Source organism: Macaca thibetana, chromosome 14 (genome assembly GCF_024542745.1).
Source record: "Macaca thibetana thibetana isolate TM-01 chromosome 14, ASM2454274v1, whole genome shotgun sequence".
In the NCBI taxonomy this organism is placed as follows: Eukaryota; Metazoa; Chordata; class Mammalia; order Primates; family Cercopithecidae; genus Macaca; species Macaca thibetana.
The window spans coordinates 56,749,919-56,771,169 of NC_065591.1; the positions used below are offsets into that span (position 1 = coordinate 56,749,919).

The 21,251-nt window shown below is 45.2% G+C and overlaps 2 protein-coding genes and 1 long non-coding RNA gene across 17 annotated transcripts in view; 2 read left to right on the forward strand and 1 right to left on the reverse strand.

The window, feature by feature from the left end:
* AKIP1 (A-kinase interacting protein 1) overlaps positions 1-21,251 on the reverse strand; it is a 210,676-nt gene that overhangs the window by 155,908 nt on the left and 33,517 nt on the right. The window lies entirely within an intron of this gene.
* The window catches only part of DENND2B (DENN domain containing 2B), a 177,646-nt gene that overhangs the window by 116,170 nt on the left and 40,225 nt on the right, over positions 1-21,251 (forward strand). For 7 of the 15 annotated variants that reach the window (XM_050756086.1, XM_050756088.1, XM_050756083.1 and 4 more), the window contains exon 2: positions 4,688-4,792. The exons of 7 other annotated variants lie outside the window; for them this stretch is intronic. In XM_050756086.1, the coding sequence (XP_050612043.1) occupies positions 4,713-4,792 (80 nt within the window). In that variant the 5' untranslated portion in view covers positions 4,688-4,712. Of the gene's footprint in view, positions 1-2,871; positions 4,228-4,687; positions 4,793-21,251 lie in introns of those variants that run through there. One more of the 15 variants, XM_050756085.1, reaches the window with a different exon arrangement.
* LOC126935303 (uncharacterized) lies at positions 4,801-17,342 on the forward strand. Its single transcript, XR_007719210.1, has 2 exons — positions 4,801-15,815; positions 15,863-17,342. It is a non-coding gene; the product is annotated as an uncharacterized LOC126935303 (long non-coding RNA).

Here is a 21,251-nt window from a genome sequence, read left to right on the forward strand (position 1 = left end):
ATCGTCGTCGTCATCATCATCACTAGTGTTATGCTGATGAATATAGACTTAAACTTATAGGGCCAAGCATGGTGGCTTATACCTGTAATCCTAGCACTTTGGGAGGCCGAGGCAGGAGGATCACTTGAGACCAGGAGTTCGAGACCAGCCTGGGCAACATAGAGAAACCCCGTCTCTACCAAAAAGAAAAAAGTTAGCTGGACCAACTCCATTTTATGAAGGGTAAAAGTGAGGCTGAGAGTTGGTTTCTTTTTTCCAGAAGCATCTGCCGTATTCACCTTGGAGGGATGTTTCATTGCTGTCACTGTCAGATAATCATCCCCTGCCTACTGGCTGCTTCCTCTCTTTCCGGTTACCATATCACTCCCTATCACCATCACCAAAACCACAACCCTGAGCACTTAGTAAGCGAAGTTAAAGAAATTAGAGCTAGTACATTTCATCTTGAGATTAGGAAAGAAGTATAAATGGTATCAAGAATTAGGACTATCACTTATTTGCACCAAGGTAAGACGGTCTCCAGGATTAAGGTCATCAGTGGCCGTAAATAAATATGTTTAACTTTCACATCCAGATATACTTCATTTTGGTCAATGTGATGGAGGATGCCAGTCAGAGGGAGAGAACTGCTGTTGGTGAACTCTTCAGCTTCCGTGATGGTGGTGTTGGCCTAGGCTGTGGTGCACCTGGACATTGGAAATGTGCTTGATGTGTCATTTGTGTTGTTGCTAACACCCATTCTCCAAGGCACTTAAAAAGATTTATTTAGCTCTTAAGTTTTAATGTCTATATTGAGATGTAATTAACATGCTGTAAAATTCATTTATATAATGTAATGGTTTTTAATATATTCACAAGAGTTGTACAACCGTTACCACTATCTAATTCCAGAACATTTTTGTCAACCCAAAAAGAAACCCCATACTCCTATCAGCCATGTCCCATTCTGCCACCCTCAACCAGTGCTAGGCAGCTCCTAGTTTACTTTCTGTCTCTATAGATTTGCCTGTTCTGGACGTTTCACAAGAGGAATCAAGGTTTATTCATGTTGTAGAATGTATCAGTACTTTACTCCTTTTTATGTCTGAATAATATTCAATTGTATTTGATATATACCACATTTTGTTTATCATCAGTTGATGGACATTTGGGTTAGTTCCACATTTTGGCTACTATGAGTAATTCTGTTATGAACATTTATGTACAAGTGATTGTGTGGACATGTATTTTCTTTTCTCCTGAACAGATACCTAGGAGTGGGTCATCCTGGTTTATATGGTAACTCTGAGTATAACTTTTTGAGGAACTACCAAATTGTTTCCAGAGTGGCTGTGCCATTTTACATTTCTACCAGTAAGAAATGAAAGTTCCAATTTCTCTACAGTCTCACTAGCATTTATTTGTTTTTATCTGCCTTTTTTTTGTTATAGCAATCCTAGTGGATGTGAAGTAATATCTCATGTGGTTTTGATTTTTATTTCCCTAATGACTAATGATATTGAGCATTGTTTCATATGCTTATTGGCCAAGTTTATATCTTTGGAGAATTTCTGTTCCAAATCCTTTGTCTAATTCTTAATTGGGTTACTTTTTTATTATTGAGTTGAAAGAATTCTTTATAAATTCTGGATACAAGTTTCTTTTTTTTTTTTTTTTGAGATGGAGTCTTGCTCCGTCGCCCAGGCTGGAGTGCAGTGGCGCAATCTTGGCTCACAGCAAGCTCCGCCTCCCGGGTTCACGCCATTCTCCTGCCTCAGCCTCCCGTGTAGCTGGGACTACAGGCGCCCGCCACCGCACCCGGCTAATTTTTTTTTTGTATTTTTAGTAGAGACGGGGTTTCACCGTGTTAGCCAGGATGGTCTCGATCTCCTGACCTCGTGATCCTCCCATCTCGGCCTCCCAAAGTGCTGGGATTACAGGCGTGAGCCACTGCGCCCGGGCGACAAGTTTCTTAATAGATACATGATTCGCAAAAAATTTCTCCCATTCTTTAGGCTGTCTTTTCACTTTCTTGATGGTATTGCTTACAGCACAAAAGTTCTTTATTTTGACATAATACAATTCATGTCCTTTTTCCTGTGTGTGTGTGTGTGTGTGTGTGTGTGTGTGCGCGCGCGCGCGCGCGCGCATGCGTGCTTTTGGTGTTATATCTAAGAAACCATTGCCTAATCCAATGTCGTAAAGATTTACTTCTGTTTTCTTCTAGCTTTGCTTTTGTAATTGTAGCTCTTACATTTAGGGCTATGCACATTTTTTACTTTATTTTTAAATATGGTATGAACTGGGGCCCTACTTTATTCTTTTGTATACGGATATCCAGTTTTCTCAGCACAGTTTGTTGAAAAGACTCTTCTTTCCCCATGAATTGTCTTGGCATCCTTATTGAAAATCTGTTGACCATAAATGTAAGGGATTATTTCTGGACTCTGGATTCTGTTGTATTGATCTCCATTTCTATTCTTATGTCAGTACTGCACTGTCTTGGTTACTTGTTAGTATTTTTTTTTTTTATTGGCAACTCAGAGTCTTCTAACCTTGTTCTTCTTTTTCAAGATTGTTTTGGCTGTCCTGTATCCCTTGCATTTCCAAAAAATTTTAGGATCAGCTTGCCAATTTCTGAAAAGAAGCTAGCTGGGATTTTGATGAGTATTCTGTTGAGTCTGTAAATCAATTTAGGGAGAATTGCTATCTTAACAATATTAAATTTTCTGGTCCATGAATATGGTATGTCTTTTCATTTTTTAAGTCTTTAATTTCTTTCAATGATGTTTTATAATTTGCAGTATACATGTCTTGCATTTCTTTTATTTATTTCTAAGTGATTTATTATTTTTGCCACTATTGTTAATAGAATTGTTTTCTTCATTTCATTTTCAGATTGTTCATTGCTAGTATATAGAAATAAAATTGATTTTTTTTTTTTTTTTTTGAGGCAGAGTCTTGCTCTGTTACCCAGGCTGGAGTGCAGTGGTGCAATCTTGGCTTACTGCAACCTCTGCCTCCCAGGTTCAAGTTACTTTCATGCCTCAGCCTCCCAAGTAACTGGGATTACACACATGAACCACCACACTTGGCTAATTTTTATATCTTTAGTAGAGATGGGGTTTTGCCATGTTGGCCAGGCTGGTCTTGAACTCCTGTTCTCAAGGGATCTGCCTGCCTTGGCTTCCGAAAGTGCTGGAATTACAAATGTGAGCCACTGTGCCTGACCCCAAATTGATCTTTAATATTGATTTTGTATCCTGCACACTTACTTGAACTCACTCAGCAGTTTAATAGGTTTTTTAGTGGAATCCTTAGGATTTTCTACATACAAAATCATGCCATTTGCAAATGGAGATAGTTTTACTTCCTTCTTTCCAACCCAAATGTACCCTTAAATTTTAATCTTTGTATTCCTTTTATTACTTGGCATAAAATAGTGTTCCTGAAAGGATAGTGCATTTACCACTGGTGATATATTAGCTAAGAATATATGGTACATGAACAGACATTTTTTACTTTTAAATAGTTAAATACCTTAATGTATGTTACTTTTATTTTAATGGGTATTAGAAAAAATATGATTAGCACTTCTAGCTCTCAATTTCATGATGTGTACTCAAATGTTACTTTATCATAATGGTTTTCCCTGAACATCTTATTTAAAGTAAGATACCCTTTCACCACTCCCTTTCCCTCTACTTTGCTTAAGATTTTTCAAATTTAATTTAATTTAATTTTATTTATTTTATTTTTTTTGAGACAGAATAAATAAAATAATTCTGTCTCAGAATTGTCACTCAGGCTGGAGTGCAATGGTGCAATCTTGGCTCACTGCAACCTCCTTCTCCCAGGTTCAAGCAGTTCTCCTGCCTCAGCCTCCCAAGTAGCTGAGATTACAGCTGCCTGCCACCACACCTGGCTGATTTTTAGTAGAGAAGGGGTTTCACCATATTGCCCAGGCTGGTCTGAACTCCTGACCTCAAGTGAACTGCCTGCCTTGGTCTCCCAAAGTGCTGGGATTACAGGCATGAGCCACCACTCCCAGCTCTACCTTGCTTAATTTTTTTTTCATTCCACTTATCATCACCTTACATATTATACACAAAGGTACACTTACTATCACACATGTGATAATTTGTGTGTGCTCATTGTCTGTTTTTCCCCACTGGGATGTAAGCTGCATGAGGTCAGATACTGTATTACTCTTCGCTGGATCACATTTGCCTTGGACATGGGTGCTAGGTAAATATTTGTTGAATTAATAGTTTATTGTTTAGAATAAGGTTACTTTTTTCTTTTTAAGTAAAGGAAGTCGTTTCAAGTATATTCAAGAAAAATATTGAATAGTATGTCAGGAGGTATGCAAATATGCAAAAACCATGGACTATATAGAATGATAGAGGTTTAGGAAACTCTAACTTAAGGAATGAGGAGAGATGAATGGAGATGGAGTTTCTTGGGCTTGTTTATTTTGTTTTCTGTGAAGTGATGTGATGTTAGCTCACACTCTTCCCTATTCCGGCCAGGGGTTTCTTGGGGGCTCTTAAGCTGTAACACATGGAGTTAAACATTAAGTGGGAAAGCAGTTTCTACCATCTGCCACAGAAACCCTCTTGGCACTTTTGGAGGTCATCTGGAAGATGTTCAAGGTGCTTTTGGCTGCCCATAGAAACTTGGCTTACCGGCATTGTCTTCTTTGCAGGGCTCTGGGTTTGCAGAGAGCCGAAATGACCATGACTGCCAACAAGAATTCCAGCATCACCCACGGAGCCGGGAGCACTAAGGCCCCTCGGGGGACTCTGAGCAGGTGGGTAAGGAAGCACTTGTGGGGCATGGCAGCAAGGGACCTAGGTCCTGGGTGGGATTCCTCCAAAATGTAAGTAGTCATCATCTTGACTGACAAGTCATCCAGGTGACTGGTCTAGGCCAGTTCATGCTGACCATGAGGCAGAAGATATTTTCCAGTTCTATAAGTTTCCATGTAACATAGCAAACAATAACTCTTAAAACAAGCTCTGCTTTGTGCCTAGCATTCCAAGGATGGGGCCAGCAAGAAGCAGCTGATGTTCTTCTGGCTGTAACCTTTTCCCATGGTGGGGAGAGCTGGGGGCCTGTGCCTGAGCTAAGCTGCACTGTAGTGAGGGAGGCTGACCACATTGGACTAAGGGTAGAGAGGCAGTTATGCATATTAGCACAAATTCCAAGCAGTAGCCTAGGCTTTTTATAAGAGTTTAGAGAAACCGTGGATTTTGGAATCATGGATTTGGTTCAAATCCAAGTTCTAATCACTTAACCAAATAGCTCTCAGAATGTTTCCCTGGGCCCTCTAAAATCTTCATTATTTCGTCTATAAAATAATAATAGTAGTTATCTTAGAGAGTTGCTGTGAGGACTAAATGAGATAATATATGTCAATGCTTAGCATTATGGCTGACATAAAGCTACTCAATACATTTTAACCGCCTTTTGAGGATGAGATCAAAGCTTCTGGAACTCACAGATACACAGATAGATGCACAATACTCTCACCAGGGCTTCTCTGGTCTTGGCCAAGGCTGGACACTGATATCTTAAAAGAACCTTTAGTCTCTTTTATTAAAGCCGTGTACCTTTCGTAGCCCTTTCTGCTGAATGTCAGGTGGACAGATTTGGCTTTTGTGGCCTCTGCCTCTAGGATGGATAACTCTGAGAAGGGTGCTCAGCTTTGGTTTGGTCAGGGCTAGTTCATTCCTGAATATCTGGCTGTGCATTGCTAGGCTGGGTCCAGTAGGGTCTGGTCAGAGGTGGTGGTAAACGTTTGGTTCATTCAGAGCTGGAGTCCAGATATAGTTGGTAGAATAGTGCACGGGATGTAGCCCCTGGGGAGTGACTGTCGTGAAGGAGGCAGGGGTTCCTCACACCATACATACAGGACTTTGTCCCAATAGAAACATTCTGGATGGACTATGCCAAACAGGGTTTGATGGACTCTGACTTGTTAAGTACATAAGACCCTGGGACTTAGCTAAGCAAACTGATTATTCGTTTTGCAGCAGCAAGACTGATAGGAACACCGCCTGCCCAGGCAATCCCTCTCATTTAGACTGGGCTTGGTGGCATACCAGCTTCCCTGTACTGAGTGAGGCTGGGAATGGCAAGGAACAGCTTCTTGGGCAAAGCAGGTGGAGAAACTGACCTCCTCCAGAACATGTCGGTGTCCAACGCAGAAACAGGTCGAGGTCTCAGAGTCTTGTGTCCCATTGCCTGCTCCTGGGAACCACGTTGCTGGGCTCTTGTCGGCCTGGTGGCATTCTTACCATGATTGAGCTGGCAGATGGGGCTGGGAACTAAGGTTCCAATTTTTTAGAGTATCACACTACTGTAGGAGTGAAACAAATATATGTGATTGTGTCATTTTATTCATAATTTTAAAGCAATTATATATTTAGGACCTGACATGGAGATTACCATTCCCAGCAACCCTCAACTCCTTTAAATATTATTTTTTTTCCTTCTAATTTCCACCATGCAGGAATGGGGTAGAGGGGTGGGAGGGGCAGTATTTACATCAAGTTTCAAAGCCAGCTCAAGACTGCTGACAGATGCTCCAGTTTCTATTTGGAGTAAATGCCTGCCTACTTCTAAGTGTTTTCAGAAATTGCTCTTCCTTTAGCTTCTCAGCATGCTTGCCATCATAACATGCTAGATGGTGTTTGTAAATATCTGAGCCTCAGATGTGCCTAAAAAAAGTACCTTTCCTGTCTCCCTTCTAAGTCTTTGCTTCCTTCCTACCACATTTCTGCTTCTCTTCTTCCCTCCCTCCCTTCTTTCCTGGGAGTCTGGCTTTTGGTGTGAAGTTGCAGGCCTCTGTGGCTAGCAGCACCCTTCTCTCAGAGACTACCCCTGGGGTGTAGGTATTATTTAGACATTGTGATCTGGTGGTTTCTTTGGCTGCCTTCACCCCTGGCCACATCTGAGTGTGTTCTTTGGGCTAAGTAAGGCAGTAAATCATCGGTTCATTTAGGAAGGCATTGTCAGTGAACTCAGAGGGTTCTCCTGGGTGCCAGGCTCTGTGCTGGGCACTGGAGGGCAAAGAGGGATGATCCATTCTCTTTCTCCAAGGTACTTACAACTTGGATTGATGATCTTGGCACCTGAATTTCTTAGTTTGACCTTTCAATAGGTGTTTGGTGGTGACCTGGGGCCCTTTTATAATTGCCAGCACATGAGTCCAAGGAGGAGCCTCCTCGGTGTGACCAGAGCTTTAGCTGGGGAGGGGAGGGGTGTCGGGGCCTTGGAAAGCTGGGCTTTTGACACTCTGGCTACTTTGGGGACCTCCACATCATCCACATGAAGGCAGAGGAACCCAGTGGTTCTAAGAGGTATTTGTGTCCAGCTTTGGGGGAAGAGGGAGGTCTGGGCAAGGAAAACTGGTGGGGGTGGGCAGATGGGGCCCTGTGTAACTGTCACGGTGTGTATTTGAAGGACTGTACCCTTAATTTGCATAAGACTTCACCTGGTGCTGCCACCAAGCCAGTCTGGGTTTAAGACCCTGGATTCCAGTCCCTAGGTTTTCACAGGTGTGTTGCTAATGTATTCCTTTTCCTTTGCAGCTTAGTCTTGATTTGGCAGGAATGTGTAGGAGAAAATCTAAGCCTTTCATGTGACCGCCTCAGTTTTGTTCTTTGCTGTGTCTTGGTCTCCTGGAGCAGGTTTCCTTGTCTTTGCTTTTGTTGATGAGGCCGAATGAATATACTGTTCATCCTTACCTGCCAGATACACTCTCCCCACAGGCTGTTCCCACTTCAGCTCACGAGATATGACTGCCTCCCACTCTGGGGGTCAGGAGTGGGATTCTCAAACCTCTTCTGAATTCTAGAGGTCAGCCTTTACTGTGTTGGTATTGATGACCTGAGGCGGGACTGGAAGCAGGTTGGTAACTTGCAAAAAAGGAAGTATTATGTTTAGAGCTAATTCAGCTGTGTAGATAGGGTGCACTGTGTCACTTACTGCTCTCAGGAGATTTCACTTGTGCAGTAAGACCTGGCAGGCAGCAGGGGCTCTTCTCTGAAGACCTGCTGATTTCCTCCACAGCTTCTTCACTATGAAACTCCAGCACCTGGGTCAGTGCACCTTGGAAATAACAGACTTTATCAGCCTTGAGTTTGAGAACTTCGCTTGTGGTGGGTGCTGAAAATCTGAGTGTCTGTAAGAATATAGAATTCTCGAGGGCAAGGACTTTGATGTCTTTCTGTGTTCCTAGAGCCTGGAACAATGCCTGGCACATAGAAGCCATTAGCTATTTGTCGATTAGTCAACTAGATGGGAGAGCAGCCTCTTAGAGCATAGGCTGTTGTGCTACTTGAATCCTTATAGTACCTTCCTAATGGGTCATCTTAGCTTTGGACTCTGTTTTCATGTAATCTGTAGATCTTAGAAAGGCAGAGGGGGCTTCAGAGCTTCTTCAGTCTAACCCATTTGATTTACAGATTGAGAAACTGAGGCACAGAAAAGAGGAGGTACTCTTTAGGGATACAAAACTAGTAGGAAGAGGAACTCAAGCCTGCCTCTCTTGATCCTTCCGTTATTTTTTTATCCCACCACATTCCCTTCCTATGAGCATTCCTGGGATCTTCCTGCCCCCAAAGTACTGCTGTCCATGATAAAGTCAAACTTAGCCTGGTTTGCAGGGATTTTCATGATCTGACCCTGGTCTTTCCTTCTGCCCAGTAGTTCACTGTCCTCTAGTGCAAACCTTACATTTCTGCCAGTCTGGATGCAACTATTCACCTCTCTCCCAGTGTTTTTCTAGACCACTCAACTAAGACAAATCCCTCTCTCCTCTGCATACACTCAGAATCTCTGGTTCAAAACAGCCAAATGGCACTTATCGTATAGTATCTCATAAAGTGGATGTTTGTGTGGGTCTTATTTCCCCTACTCAGTTGGAACTCTTTGGAGGCCCGATACATTCTCTGTTGGGATGTTAGAGTTGGAAGGGATCTTGAGATATATCTGGCTCATTAACTTACATTACAAATGAGGAACCTGTAAGCCCACACAGCTAATTGGCAGTGGAGCCATAATTTCAACTCATATTTGCAGGTTTTTGTAAAGAGAGTGGCTTCAGTTTGTGATATGGTGAAATCCAGAGATGTCTTGAGGTTCCATGGCCAGTGTAGGCACAAGTTTGGACCCTGTGTCTTACATCAGGGAGAAACCAAGAGCTTAAAGAGAAGAAAAATCTCCTGAGTAGCTGTGGGTAAAGACACTGCTGCAGGGCCTGTCCTGGCCATGGCAGGCCCCCCTCAGGAGGACCTGTGACCTCTGCCCCTGTTACTCAAGATGCTTCCTAGAATCCAACCATGATGCTGTCAGTACAGGTCTGGTTATTTATTGCTACATAACAAATGACCCCAAACTTAGTGGCTTAAAATAATATTTATTTTGTCTACCAATTGCAATTTGGGTAGGGCTCAGCAAGGAAAGCTTGTGTCTGTTCTTTGCAGCATCAGTTAGGGTAGCTTGAAAGTTGTGGGTGACTCAATGGCTAGGGGCTGAAATCATCTGAAGGCTTACATGTGTGACAGTTGATGCTGGTGGTCAGCTGGGACTAAAGCTGGGGAACACCTGCATGTCACCTCCATGCTTGGCAACATGCCTTCATAGCATGATATCTGGGTTCCAAGAGTGAGAATCCCAAGAGAACAAGGCAAAAATGCATGGCATTTTAATTACCTAGCCTCAAAAGTCAGATAGTTTATCTTCTATTGTACTATATTGGTTAAGACAGTAACAAAGGGCTGCCTAAATTCAAGAGAACGGAAGATAATTTCTACCACCTGATGAGAGGAATATCAATATCTCTTCATAAGAAGATATGTAGAATGGAATAGGTTGTAGTACCTATTTTTGAAAAATACAGGCTGCCTTCTGATCACAGCAATTCACGTCTTTCCCAGATGCAAAATACACTCAATCTCTCCCCTAAAATCTCAGATCTCATCTTATTCATGGCATCAGCTTGAAGTCTGTTACAATGGAATCTTGTCACCAAAATCAGGTCCAGATAGGGCTGGGTGCAATGGCTCACGCCTATAATCCCAGCACTTGGGGAGGCTGAGGCAGGCAGATCGCTTGAGCCCAGGAGTTTGAGACCAGCCTGGGCAACATGGAAAAACCCTGTCTCTACAAAAAATACAAAAATTAGCTGGATGTGGTGGTACACACCTATAGTCCCAGCTATTCAGGAGGTTGGGGTGGGAGGATCACTTGAGCCTGGGAATTCAAGACCAGCCTGGGCAGCAACATAGTGAAACCCCCTCTCCACCAAAAATAAAAAACGTTGGCTGGGTGTGGTGGTGCATGCCTGTAGTCCCAGCTCCTCTAGAGACTAAGGTGGGAGGATTCTTGAGCCTAGGAGATGGAGGTAGCAGTGAGCCAAGATTGTACTGCACTTCAGCGTGGGAATAGACTGAGACCCTGTCTTTAAAAAAAAAAAAAATCATGTCCAGATGTAGATGAGATTTTTGGGGTGCAGGATCATTCCTTGTGTACCACTCCTTAAGTACTGTTTCTCTTGCTGTGAAGACCTGTAACTTAAAGAGAATGTATATCTGCTACCCAAAAGACGCTGGTGGGACAGGCCTAGGGTAACCACTGAATATGCTTTTCAAAAAGGGGAAAACAGGAGGCACCCAGCAGTCACTGGTTTGATGTATTTCTTATATTCAGTGGGACAGCTATTGCTAATTCCTTGACTAGGTGTTGGTTCATTTACCCTGTCTCTAGCTGCACGCTCTGAGCTTTTGATTCTGCCCTCTGACTCTTCTTTTCCATAAAAGTAGCTCATTATTGCAGGTGAGTAGTTTCTCCATCTGCTTCATGCCCATAATACGTTAAGGGCCCAAAGTCTTTTCTTCATTTTGTACTGTCTCTGCCCATTTTACTCCAAGCTGATATACTTCCTTTAAAAACTTCATGGGTTGGCTGGGCGCAGTGGCTGATGCCTGTAATCCTAACACTTTGGGAGGCCGAGGAGGGGGCTGATCACCTGAGGTCAGGAGTTCAAGACCAGCCTGACCAACATGGAGAAACGCCGTCTCTACTAAAAATATAAAAATTAGCCAGGCGTGGTGGCGTGTGCCTGTAATCCCAGCTACTCAGGAGGCTGAGGCAGGAGAATCGCTCGAACCCATGGGCGGAGGTTGCGGTGAGCTGAGATCATGCCATTGCACTCCAGCCTGGGCAACAAGAACGAAACTCCATCTCAAAAACAAAACAAAACAAAACAAAAAAAAACTTCATGGGTTTCTTACGAATCGTTTTATAATCCATTATAATAGCAAAGAGCACACATACAAATCACTTCAAGATAAGCCCCTTGGCCAGGCGCAGTAGTTCATACCTGTAATGCCAACACTTTGGGAGGCCGAGGTGGGAGGATTGCTTGCACCCAAGAGTTTGAGACCAGCCTGGGTGACATAGTGAGACCCCATCTTTACAAAAAAATAATTAATCAGGCATGGTAATGCACACCTGTAGTGCCAGCTACTCTGGAGGCTGAGGTAGGAGGATCGCTTGAGCCTGGGATGTCAGGGTTGCAGTGAGCCATGATGGAGCCACTGCACACCAGCCTGGGAGCCAGACCTTGTTTCAAAAACAAACAAACAAAAAAAGAACAGATAAGCCCCTCTCTACTTCGATTTGGATTTTTTGTGAGATTGTTATGGGACAAAGGTTTTTAAGATTCTTAGGAGCCTTATTGTCTTCAGAGAGGATTTGTAGGACCCAATCAAAAGATACTTAGGAGGCCTTTTGTGTGTCTGTCTGTTCTATGAGGCAATACTTTAAGTAATTTTTTTTGTTTGTTTGTTTTTTTGAGACAGAACCTCACTCTGTCACCCAGGCTGGAGTGCAATGGCGTGATCTCGGCTGACTGCAACCTCTACCTCCCAGATTCCAGCGATTCTCCTGCCTCCGCCTCCCAAGTAGTTGGGATTACAGCCATGCACCACCACGCCCGGCTAATTTTGTGTTTTTAGTAGAGAGGGGTTTTCTCCATATTGGTCATGTTGGTTTTGGGAGGTCTCAAACTCCTGACCTCAGGTGATCCCCCCACCTCGGCCTCCCAAAGTGCTGGGATTACAGGCGTGAGCCACTGTGCCCAGCCACCACAATCCGGAAGCCATTTCTTTTTTTTTTTTTTTTTTTTTTTTTTGAGGCGGAGTCTCGCTCTGTAGCCCGGGCTGGAGTGCAGTGGCCGGATCTCAGCTCACTGCAAGCTCCGCCTCCCGGGTTTACGCCATTCTCCTGCCTCAGCCTCCGAGTAGCTGGGACTACAGGCGCCCGCCACCTCGCCCGGCTAATTTTTTGTATTTTTAGTAGAGACGGGGTTTCACCACGTTAGCCAGGATGGTCTCGATCTCCCGACCTCGTGATCTACCCGCCTCGGCCTCCCAAAGTGCTGGGATTACAGGCGTGAGCCACCGCGCCCGGCCTGGAAGCCATTTCTTAATTTGAGAATTTTTTTCCTGTCCAGAGAGACTGTCAGTGAAAAACAGTTTTATTTTTTGATCCAGCAAGCCCTTTCTCATTTGTAATTCCTTTAAATTTTAACAACGAAACAGCTCCTTCTTAGCTTACCTGTTTTCTCTTTTTTACTCTAGGCAGCTGGAGCAAGTCAGATGGCACCTTCAGCACTTTGCCTGCAAATCTCCTTAGCTAGTTCATCAGATTTATTAGCTATATTTTCTGTTATCTATGTTACCACAGGTGACAGACTTTTCAACACTATAAGGGTTCCCTTTCCTCTAACTTCTAATAACATTTCCTTACTTTCCATTAAGCCCCTACCGACAGCCCAAAAGTCACTGTTTTAAGATTTTGTTTCAGTAGCATCTCTCTTGCAGGTACCAAAATGTATTCCAGACATCTACTGCCAACCACCCCTCTCAAAAAAAAATTTAATGGCATAAAACAACCATGTTCTTATGCTCCCAGACTCCATGGATTAGGAATTCAGACAGCACTGCAGGTGTGGCTTGCCCCTGCTCCATGATGTCTGCCTTGGCTTAAAGAGACTTAAAGGCTGGCTGGGCACAGTGGCTCATGTTTGTAATCCCAGCACTTTGGGAGGCTGAGGTGTAAGGATCACTTGAGCCCAGGAGTTCAAGACCAGGCTGGGCAACATAACAAGACCCTGTCTCTATAAAAACTAGTAATAATAATAAAATTAGCCCAGTGTGCTGGAATGCAGCTGTGGTCCCAGCTACTCATGAGGCTGAGGCGGGAGGCTCTCTTGAGCCCAAAAATTCGAGGCTTCAGAGAGCTGAGATCTTGCCACTGCACTGTAGTCTGGCAACAGAGTGGGACACTGTCTCTAAAAATAAATAAATAAATAAAAGACTTCAAGGCTAAGGGCGGCTCAATGGCTAGGGGCTGGTATCACCTGGCAATGTCTTAACCCCACATCAGGGGGATGCTGGCTGTTGCTGGGACTTTACCTGGGACTGGCAGCCAGAACACCTATATGTACCCTTTCCACATGGCCTGGGCTTGCTCCTAGCATGAGAGACGGGAATTAGGAGCTGCTGATTTTTTTAGGCCTGGGCCTGAAAAGTAGCACCACATCACTTGTATTGTATGCTATCAATCAAGCAGTCACAGAGCCCAGGTTTAAGAGGAGGGGTTATTTTGACAGGAGGCATGTCAGAGAATTTGGGGACCACGTTTTAAAACCATCACAAGTGCCATTTGCATGGTTTCCTGGAATTGGATTTGCCTCCCTCTTGGCTTTGTCTAATGCCTGGCTCTGCTTTATACAGTAGCCCAGTCTTTACTGGACTGAGGCACTGGGGATGTTCCTGTCAGGGATCGGTAACCTCAGAGAGGGCTTCTGCAATGTCAGTATTCTCTCTGTCTTCACTTGCCGCTGCTACTTAGAGGGTTCGTCATTCCCTTCCAGAGAAGAACTCAGCAGTCCACTTGGTGCTTTCTTAGAAATCAGCTTGGGGGCAGACAGGCGCGGCTTCCGTAGATTCTTAGATGTGCTTTCTGGAGGTGAAAAGGCAACTCAATTTATGCTGTGACTCTCACTACCTCTCACTTACCCTGACAAGCCGTAGGGACCTGGAGAATCTCTATAGACGGTGGCCTAGATATAGCCCCAGTTGGGGGATGAGGCTGTCCTGGACCCTGTTGGGGACTCGCAACTGTTTGAGATGCTTTTTTTTGGGAGCAAGAAAGCCAAGTTGTGAGTATCACCCTGTCCTTTGACTTTTTCTCAGGACTTTTCTGGAGTGGGATGTCTATGTCTTGTTACTGGGCAAGCTTCTGCTCTAGGCTGGGGAACAAACTCTTGGACTTGCTGACTCAGGTACCCTTCCTCCTTTTTCTCCTCCTCCACGCTCAGAGTATGGCTTTGGGGTAGCGCAGTGAGAATGCCATCCCCAGAATTGGGGCAGTCACTGGGTGGCAGGAGGATGGTGATACCGCTAAGCCAACAGGGTCCTTAGTTGAGAAGCCCAAGAATGCTGAATGACTGGCCACCTTCCAGGCAGTTTCATTTGAAGCAGGCAAGACATTGCTTAGTAGGGATGGAAGCATTTTGGACACTGAGCCCTGTATAACCTTCACCTGCAGACAGGCTCACTTCATGGCACTCATAACACATCCTGGTACCTCTCAGGCTGTTTCCAGGACTACTAGGACTTTTTCCCAACTAGCTCCAGCTTGGTCCCTTCTTGTTACTAACACATGTAGTAGCCCTATGACCAGAAAAAGCAGAGCAACTTGGAGCATGCCAAGTTCATCAAGAACTAAAGACAGCCTTCCCTCCAAAAAAGTTCCTCGGGGCACCTGACAATACATGGGACATTCCTTAGCACAAATACTTCTTGTGTTACCGAAGAGGGGCCTGTATCGCTAGCCCAGGGATTGGGGCGTGTTCCTATGAGACAGTACCAGAGGGAATATTATGCACTTTAACTCTCACTTTCTGTCTATGTGCATGTGCACACATAACATGATTCTTTTTCTTTTCTTGTTTCTTTTTTAATTTTTGAGACAGGATCTCACTTTGTTGCCCAGGCTAGAGTGCAGTGGTGCAACCATGACTCACTTCGCCTTGACCTCCTGGGCTCAAGGATCCTCCTGCCTCAGCCTCTTGAGTAGCTGGGACCACGGGGGCATGTCATCACACCCAGCTAATTAAAAAAAAATTTTTTTTTTTTTGTAGAAATGGAGTTTTACCATATTGGCTAGGCTGGTCTCCAACTCCTGGGCTCAAGTGAAGTGCTGGAATTAGAAGCATGAGCCACCATGCCTGGCCCACAGTACTTTTTCTTTAAATTTATTTCTCTTTCCATACTGTAGCTCATATTCTTTCCATCCTAATTATGTGTCTTACATATTTGTGTGTGTGTGTGTGCGCGCGCGCATTTATGGTTCTCTGTTTCTTTTAAATATTCTTTGCATTCTCCCCTGCTTTCTTTTATCTGTTCATTTTACTCCATCTCTCCTTAAAATGTTGGTTCTGGCATGTCGCATGCTGCAGTGTTGGCATCCATGCCTGTGTTGAGCGGCAGAACTGGCTGCCTGCTGACAAGGCCATGGCACAAGTGCCCAGTTCCACAGTGCCTGCCTCCCAGGGGCATACTCTGGGATTGTAGAATAACAGAGAGATGATAAGAGAGAACAGCGGTCTTGGGTGTCTGATGGCTGCTTTGTATTTACTTTTAAACATTATTTATTTTACCTTTATGGAATGATTTATAGTGTTCAAACACTGTTAGAGATTTGCATCATCTTAGCCACACAGCTAGTATGTGAGGATACTCAGACTAAGTATTGTCCATGTTGATAGTTAAAAAACCTGAGGCACAGAGAACTTAGAGAGCTTGCCCATGAGCACACCCAGAAAGTGATGGGACCAGGACCCAGCCAGTGTGTAGCTTTCACGCCTAGTGGGAGAGGACTTCGGGGACTGGCGGCAATACTGGACTGCACCGAGTGCTTTGTGTACCTTTCTCTGTTGTTCTTTAGCCCATACACCACAAAGAGAGAGGCGGGGATGTCTGCAGATACAATGTCATGTCCTGAGCAGGCATACAGGAGGCCTAGGTTTTTAACTATTTACATTTTCATTCATTTAGTCACTCAACACAAATAATAATTCCTTTTAAGTTCTAGGCACTTTGCAGGGGATATCAAGATTAACAAGATACTGTTACCACCTTCTGGTGAGCTCACTCATAGTCTAGTAAGGGAGAGGAAACAGTCTGGTGCAATGCAGTGTTATACATGCCATCGTAGATGTTTTCCCAGTGGAGGCCTCTGCATAGGCCATCTCTACCTGAAAGGGGGTAGGGTGTGAAAAAGCTAAGAGTTTGATGTGCCTAAGGGTGGGATACAGGATTGATATGGAGGGAAAACAATGTGGGGTGATGAAGGGGAAAATAGGCAGGGACCAGCTCATGGGGGGCCTTGTCAGCAATGCCAGTGAATTTGCATTTTATTCTGTAGATATGAGGAGTTTCAAGCATGATCAGCTTTTCATTTTGGAAAGATGTCAGAAGATGAGAGGATGAACCAGAACTGATTTAAGACTGAAGGCAGAAAGAGACCAAAGAAGTAGCAGTAGCAGTAGGGATGGGGAGGAGGGGGACACACCTGGGAGATGTTAGGAAGTAGAATTGATAGGACGTAGTCATCAAGTAGATCAATGGGTTTGGGGAGAGGGCTGGATCCAGATGCTTGAAGCAGGAGGGGAACAAACTCTGACCTTTTCTCCCCTCTTTGGAATGAGTTGGAGAAAATATGCAGCGGTAAAAGCCAGGGGAGGTGGAAGCATAAAGCAACATGGGGATGAGACCGTGAGAGCAGACGTCCAGTGCAGGCACATGGGAAAGAGGGTGCTAGTGTAAGGCCAGCCCTTTTAGATGGGCATTGGGTCCCCATCTCTTCATTGCCTGCTCAAAGATGTTATTTCTGCATTTGTGCCCTCTGTGTCTGCATTGACAACTTTTCCCTCTCTACTGGATCATTCCAATTACGGTTGCAAAGTTGGCATGGTGGTTCACGCCTGCACAGTCCCAGCACTTTGGGAGGCCAAGGCAGGAGGATCACTGGAGGCCAGGATTTCAAGACCTATCTGGGCAACACAGTGAGACCCCCATCTGTGGAAAAAAAAAAAATTAGCTGGACGTGGTGGCATGAGCCTGTAATCCCAGCTATTTGTGAGGCTAAAGTGGGAAGATGTCTTGAGTTCAGGATTTTGGGGTTACAGTGAGCTATGTACTCCAGCCTGAGCCACAGAGCAAGACCCTGTAAGAGAGAGAGAGGGAGAGAGAAGGGAGAGAGAGAAAGGAAGGAGGGAAGGAAGGAGGGAAGGAAGGAAGGAAGGAAGGAAGGAAGGAAGGAAGGAAGGAGGAGAGGGGAGGGGAGGGGAGGAGAGGAGAGGAGAGGAGAAGCTTCTATTACGCCATATTCTTCTCCAACTACCATCCCATTTCTTTGTTCCTTTTTTAGGAAAACTCTAAAAGAGTTGTCTGAACTCTCTGTCTCCACTGCTTCTCCTCCCTTTTTCTTAAATTTTTCCAGTCATACGTCCCTTCCTACCTCTCTACCAAAACCTCTCTTCGTCAGGTCACAGTGACCTCCATGTTTCAAATAATTTCTCAGCCCTTCTCTTACTCAGTTGTTGGCAGGTTTGACTCAGTTGATCACTCCCTGTTTCTTGAGCGTCTCAGGACATCACTCTTCATGATTTTCTTCTTTTCTCACTAAATGCTGTTCTCAGTCGGTCTCCTTGGCTAGTTCTTCTTCCTTGTCCAGACCCCAAAACACTGGAACATACCAGCACTTGGACTTCTCTAGCTACGCTTATGCTCTAGAGGATCTCATTTGGCCACATGGTTTTAAATATTTCTATATGCCACTAATGACTCTTATATTGAAATTTATAACCCAGACTCTATTCTACCAGTGCTCAGGCCAAATATCCTGATGCTGTCCTAGACTTCCCTTTTGTGTGTCTCACTGCTCATCTAACCCATCAGCAAATTGCATTGGCCTAGCCCTCAAAGTAGCTCCGTCTCTACCACTACCCTTCTGATCCAAGTCATCATCATAATCGCTTGTCTGGATTGCTGCAGTGGCCTTCTAAATAGTCTCCTTGTTGCCACCCTGTACCCCTGCCTGTCATCCTCTGATGTAAAGTCAGATCTTGTCACTGTCCTGCTCACACCCCTTCAAGAGCTTCCTTCTCTTTGAGAGTGTAAGCCCAAGTCTTATCAGTGGCCCATGGGGCCTTCCATGGTGTGGCTTCTGGTGTCTCTCAGGCTCATCTCCAGTCCACACTTCGTTGTTTCCCTGCACTCTGGCCACACAGGCCTCCTTGTTGCCCCTGGAATACAGTAAGCATGTGGTTATCTTTGCCCTACTGCACTTTCTGTCTGGAACATTCCTCCCCTGGATAGACATATTACTCACTTCCTTCGGGTTGTGTTCATGTGTCCCCTGGCAAGAGGGGCTTCCCTGACCTCCCTACGTAAAACAGCAACTCATCCCCACTGCTCATCTCTGATCCCTTTCCCCTTCTTTATTCTTCTTTATTGGCCCCCAAACCATCTCACAGAGTTGATTTGTTGTCTACTCACTCTAAACAAATAAGGCAACTTCATGTGCCTCCACCAGAATGTAACCTATAGAAAAAGAGACTTTGTCTGTTTTTAGTCTCTGCTGATCCTTTTTTTTTTTCCTCCTTTGAGACAGGGTCTCTCTCTGTTGCCCAGGCTGGAGTGCAGTGGTGCGATTGTGGCTCGCTGCAGCCTTGACCTCCCAGGCTCAAGCAGTCCTCCCACCTTAGCCTAAAACAGTGCCTGGAATAGACTTGGCGCTCAGTGTATCTGGTTGAATGGATAGAGAGCCAAAATGTATCTCCGGCCTGCTGGGGTTGCACACTGTGGTCTGGGTGATAGGTGGCTTCCTTTGTTCAGATGCAGAGAAGGCTAGCAAGGAGCTGGCCTAGGAACCAGGAAGAAGTGAAGCTAGAGACTCTCAGTGGCTTGGCTCCCGTGGTGGCATCTGAAGGCAGCCTGGATCCAGGCCCTGCTCTTCTCATGGCCGTGGTCTCCTCTTGTGCAACAGGGGAGAATGATCTTACTTTCCCTCCCAGTCTCAGTTTGAGGAACTAGGAAACAACTAGACAGAGTGGAACTGAAGCCCAGGAATGAGCACTCTCCCCCATCCATGCCAGGGGATGCCACCTGCTGTGTAACTCTTTGTTACGAGGATCCAGACATCCTGACACCTGGCCCCATTGTGTCCCTCCTGAAGCCTCCCTAGTGTTCCCTCTCTAGGTGACAGACTCTCCTGACCCTCCTTCAGCCTGGGAGCAAAGACTGATGGAAGCTGATTCTTAGGGTGGCTGAACTAGCTCCACTTCCAGGGAATGCCCCCATAAGAGCATCAGAGCCTGTAGTAGTGAGAGAGAGATCCAATCCAGACACCATGGAAGCTAAGCTGGCCTGTGGGGAAGTGGGGGAGGAAGGCCAGGGCAGTGGCTCTGCACTGGGATGGGATGGGCCAATGACACGCAGGCGTGGCCTTTCCCACCTGCATCTTTTTACTACTGCCGTGGAGCAAATCACCCCAAAACTTAGTGGCTTAACACAGTTGATTGTTTCTCACATTTCTGTGGGTTTTCCGGTGGTTCCTCTGCTGGTTTCCCCTGGGCGCACTCATGTAGCTGTGTCCGGCTGGGTCTGGGTCCAAGGTGGCCTCACTCATGAGTCAGACAGTTGTAGGCTGGCTATTGACAGAGGTGCCTCGGTTACATTCCATGGGACCTCTTGTCCTCTAAAAGACTAGACTGGCTTCCTTATGTGATGGTGGCAGGGCAGCATTCCAGGTGGCTAAAGGGAGAAACTACAAGGCCTCTTGATGCCTCAAGTTTAGAATTTGGACAACTTTTAGTTTCCACCACCACATTGTATTATACTCAAAGCACATCACCAAGATCAACCCAGATTCGAGGGGCAGAGAAATAGACTTCACCTTTCCATAGCTTGAGCTGCCAAGAATTCATGGCCATATTTGATTTACTCCCCGCCCACCTCCCCCCGCCCCGACAATGTTCAGGATCCATGGACAGTGGCAAACTGACCAAGTTTCCCAGGTGATTACTCTGAAGAGTCAGCCCCATATGAATATTAGTAATTATCAAGCTAAGTTGGAACACTGTGTTAGGCCCCAAGCTCAACGCTTGACAGGTACTATCTCTATTTCTCACAGGGATTCTCTGAGATATGTGATTTTTTTTTTTTTTTTTGAGACAGAGTTTCACTCTTGTTGCCCAGGCTGGAGTGCAATGGCATGATCTCGGCTCACTGCAACCTCCGCCTCCTGGGTTCAAGCAATGCTCCTGCCTTAGCCTCCCGAGTCACTGGGATTACAAGTGCTTGCCACCACACTCAGCTAATTTTTATTATTTTTAGTAGAGACGGGGTTTCGCCATGTTGGCCAGGCTAGTCTTGAATTCCTGACCTCAGGTGATTCACCTGTCTCAGCCTCCCAAAATGCCAGGATTACAGGCGTGAGCCACTGCACCCAGCCAAGATACGTGATCTTCCAACACCCAATTTTTATAGTTAAGGAAACTGAGGCTTAGGGAGAGAAGATTACTTGCTCAAAGTCATGAAGCTTATAAGTGGCTACACTGAATCTTGAACACCAAGGCTGTGATGTTCTTACCCTCTGTTGAGACCGACTGGCTAGCCATAACCTGATTAAAAAAAAAAAACAAAAAAAAAACCAGTACTAATGATAATGAGCATTTCACATCCGTGGTCTCATTGGCTCAATATGACAACCCTGTGATGTAAAATGTGGAACGGTTTTGAAGAAATGAAACTGGATGTTCAGAGTGTGAGTCCATTGCTAATAAGAGGTAGAATCAGGAACATGCGGACAGATAACAGAGAATTCTACCCTCAAGTGAGAATGTCACACCCAGGAGGGCAGGGCCTTATCTTTATTGTTTACCAGACCTTGGAGTGAGTGACTGGTGCCTTCTCTGTGATGAAGCCGGGGCTCCTGGGCTCCAAGTCAGCACGGGCAGCTCCTCTGTGGTGCAGTGCACTGGGCCTGGCCTGTTGGGAGGCCGGGGCAAGGGTAGCACGTGAAGCTATGGGCCCCAGGTCAGCAGTGACACCAAAGACAGGACCTGCAGAGGAAAGGGACAGTTTACTCTCTACTTTATGCTGCATGAGAGGAGAGAAATGAAA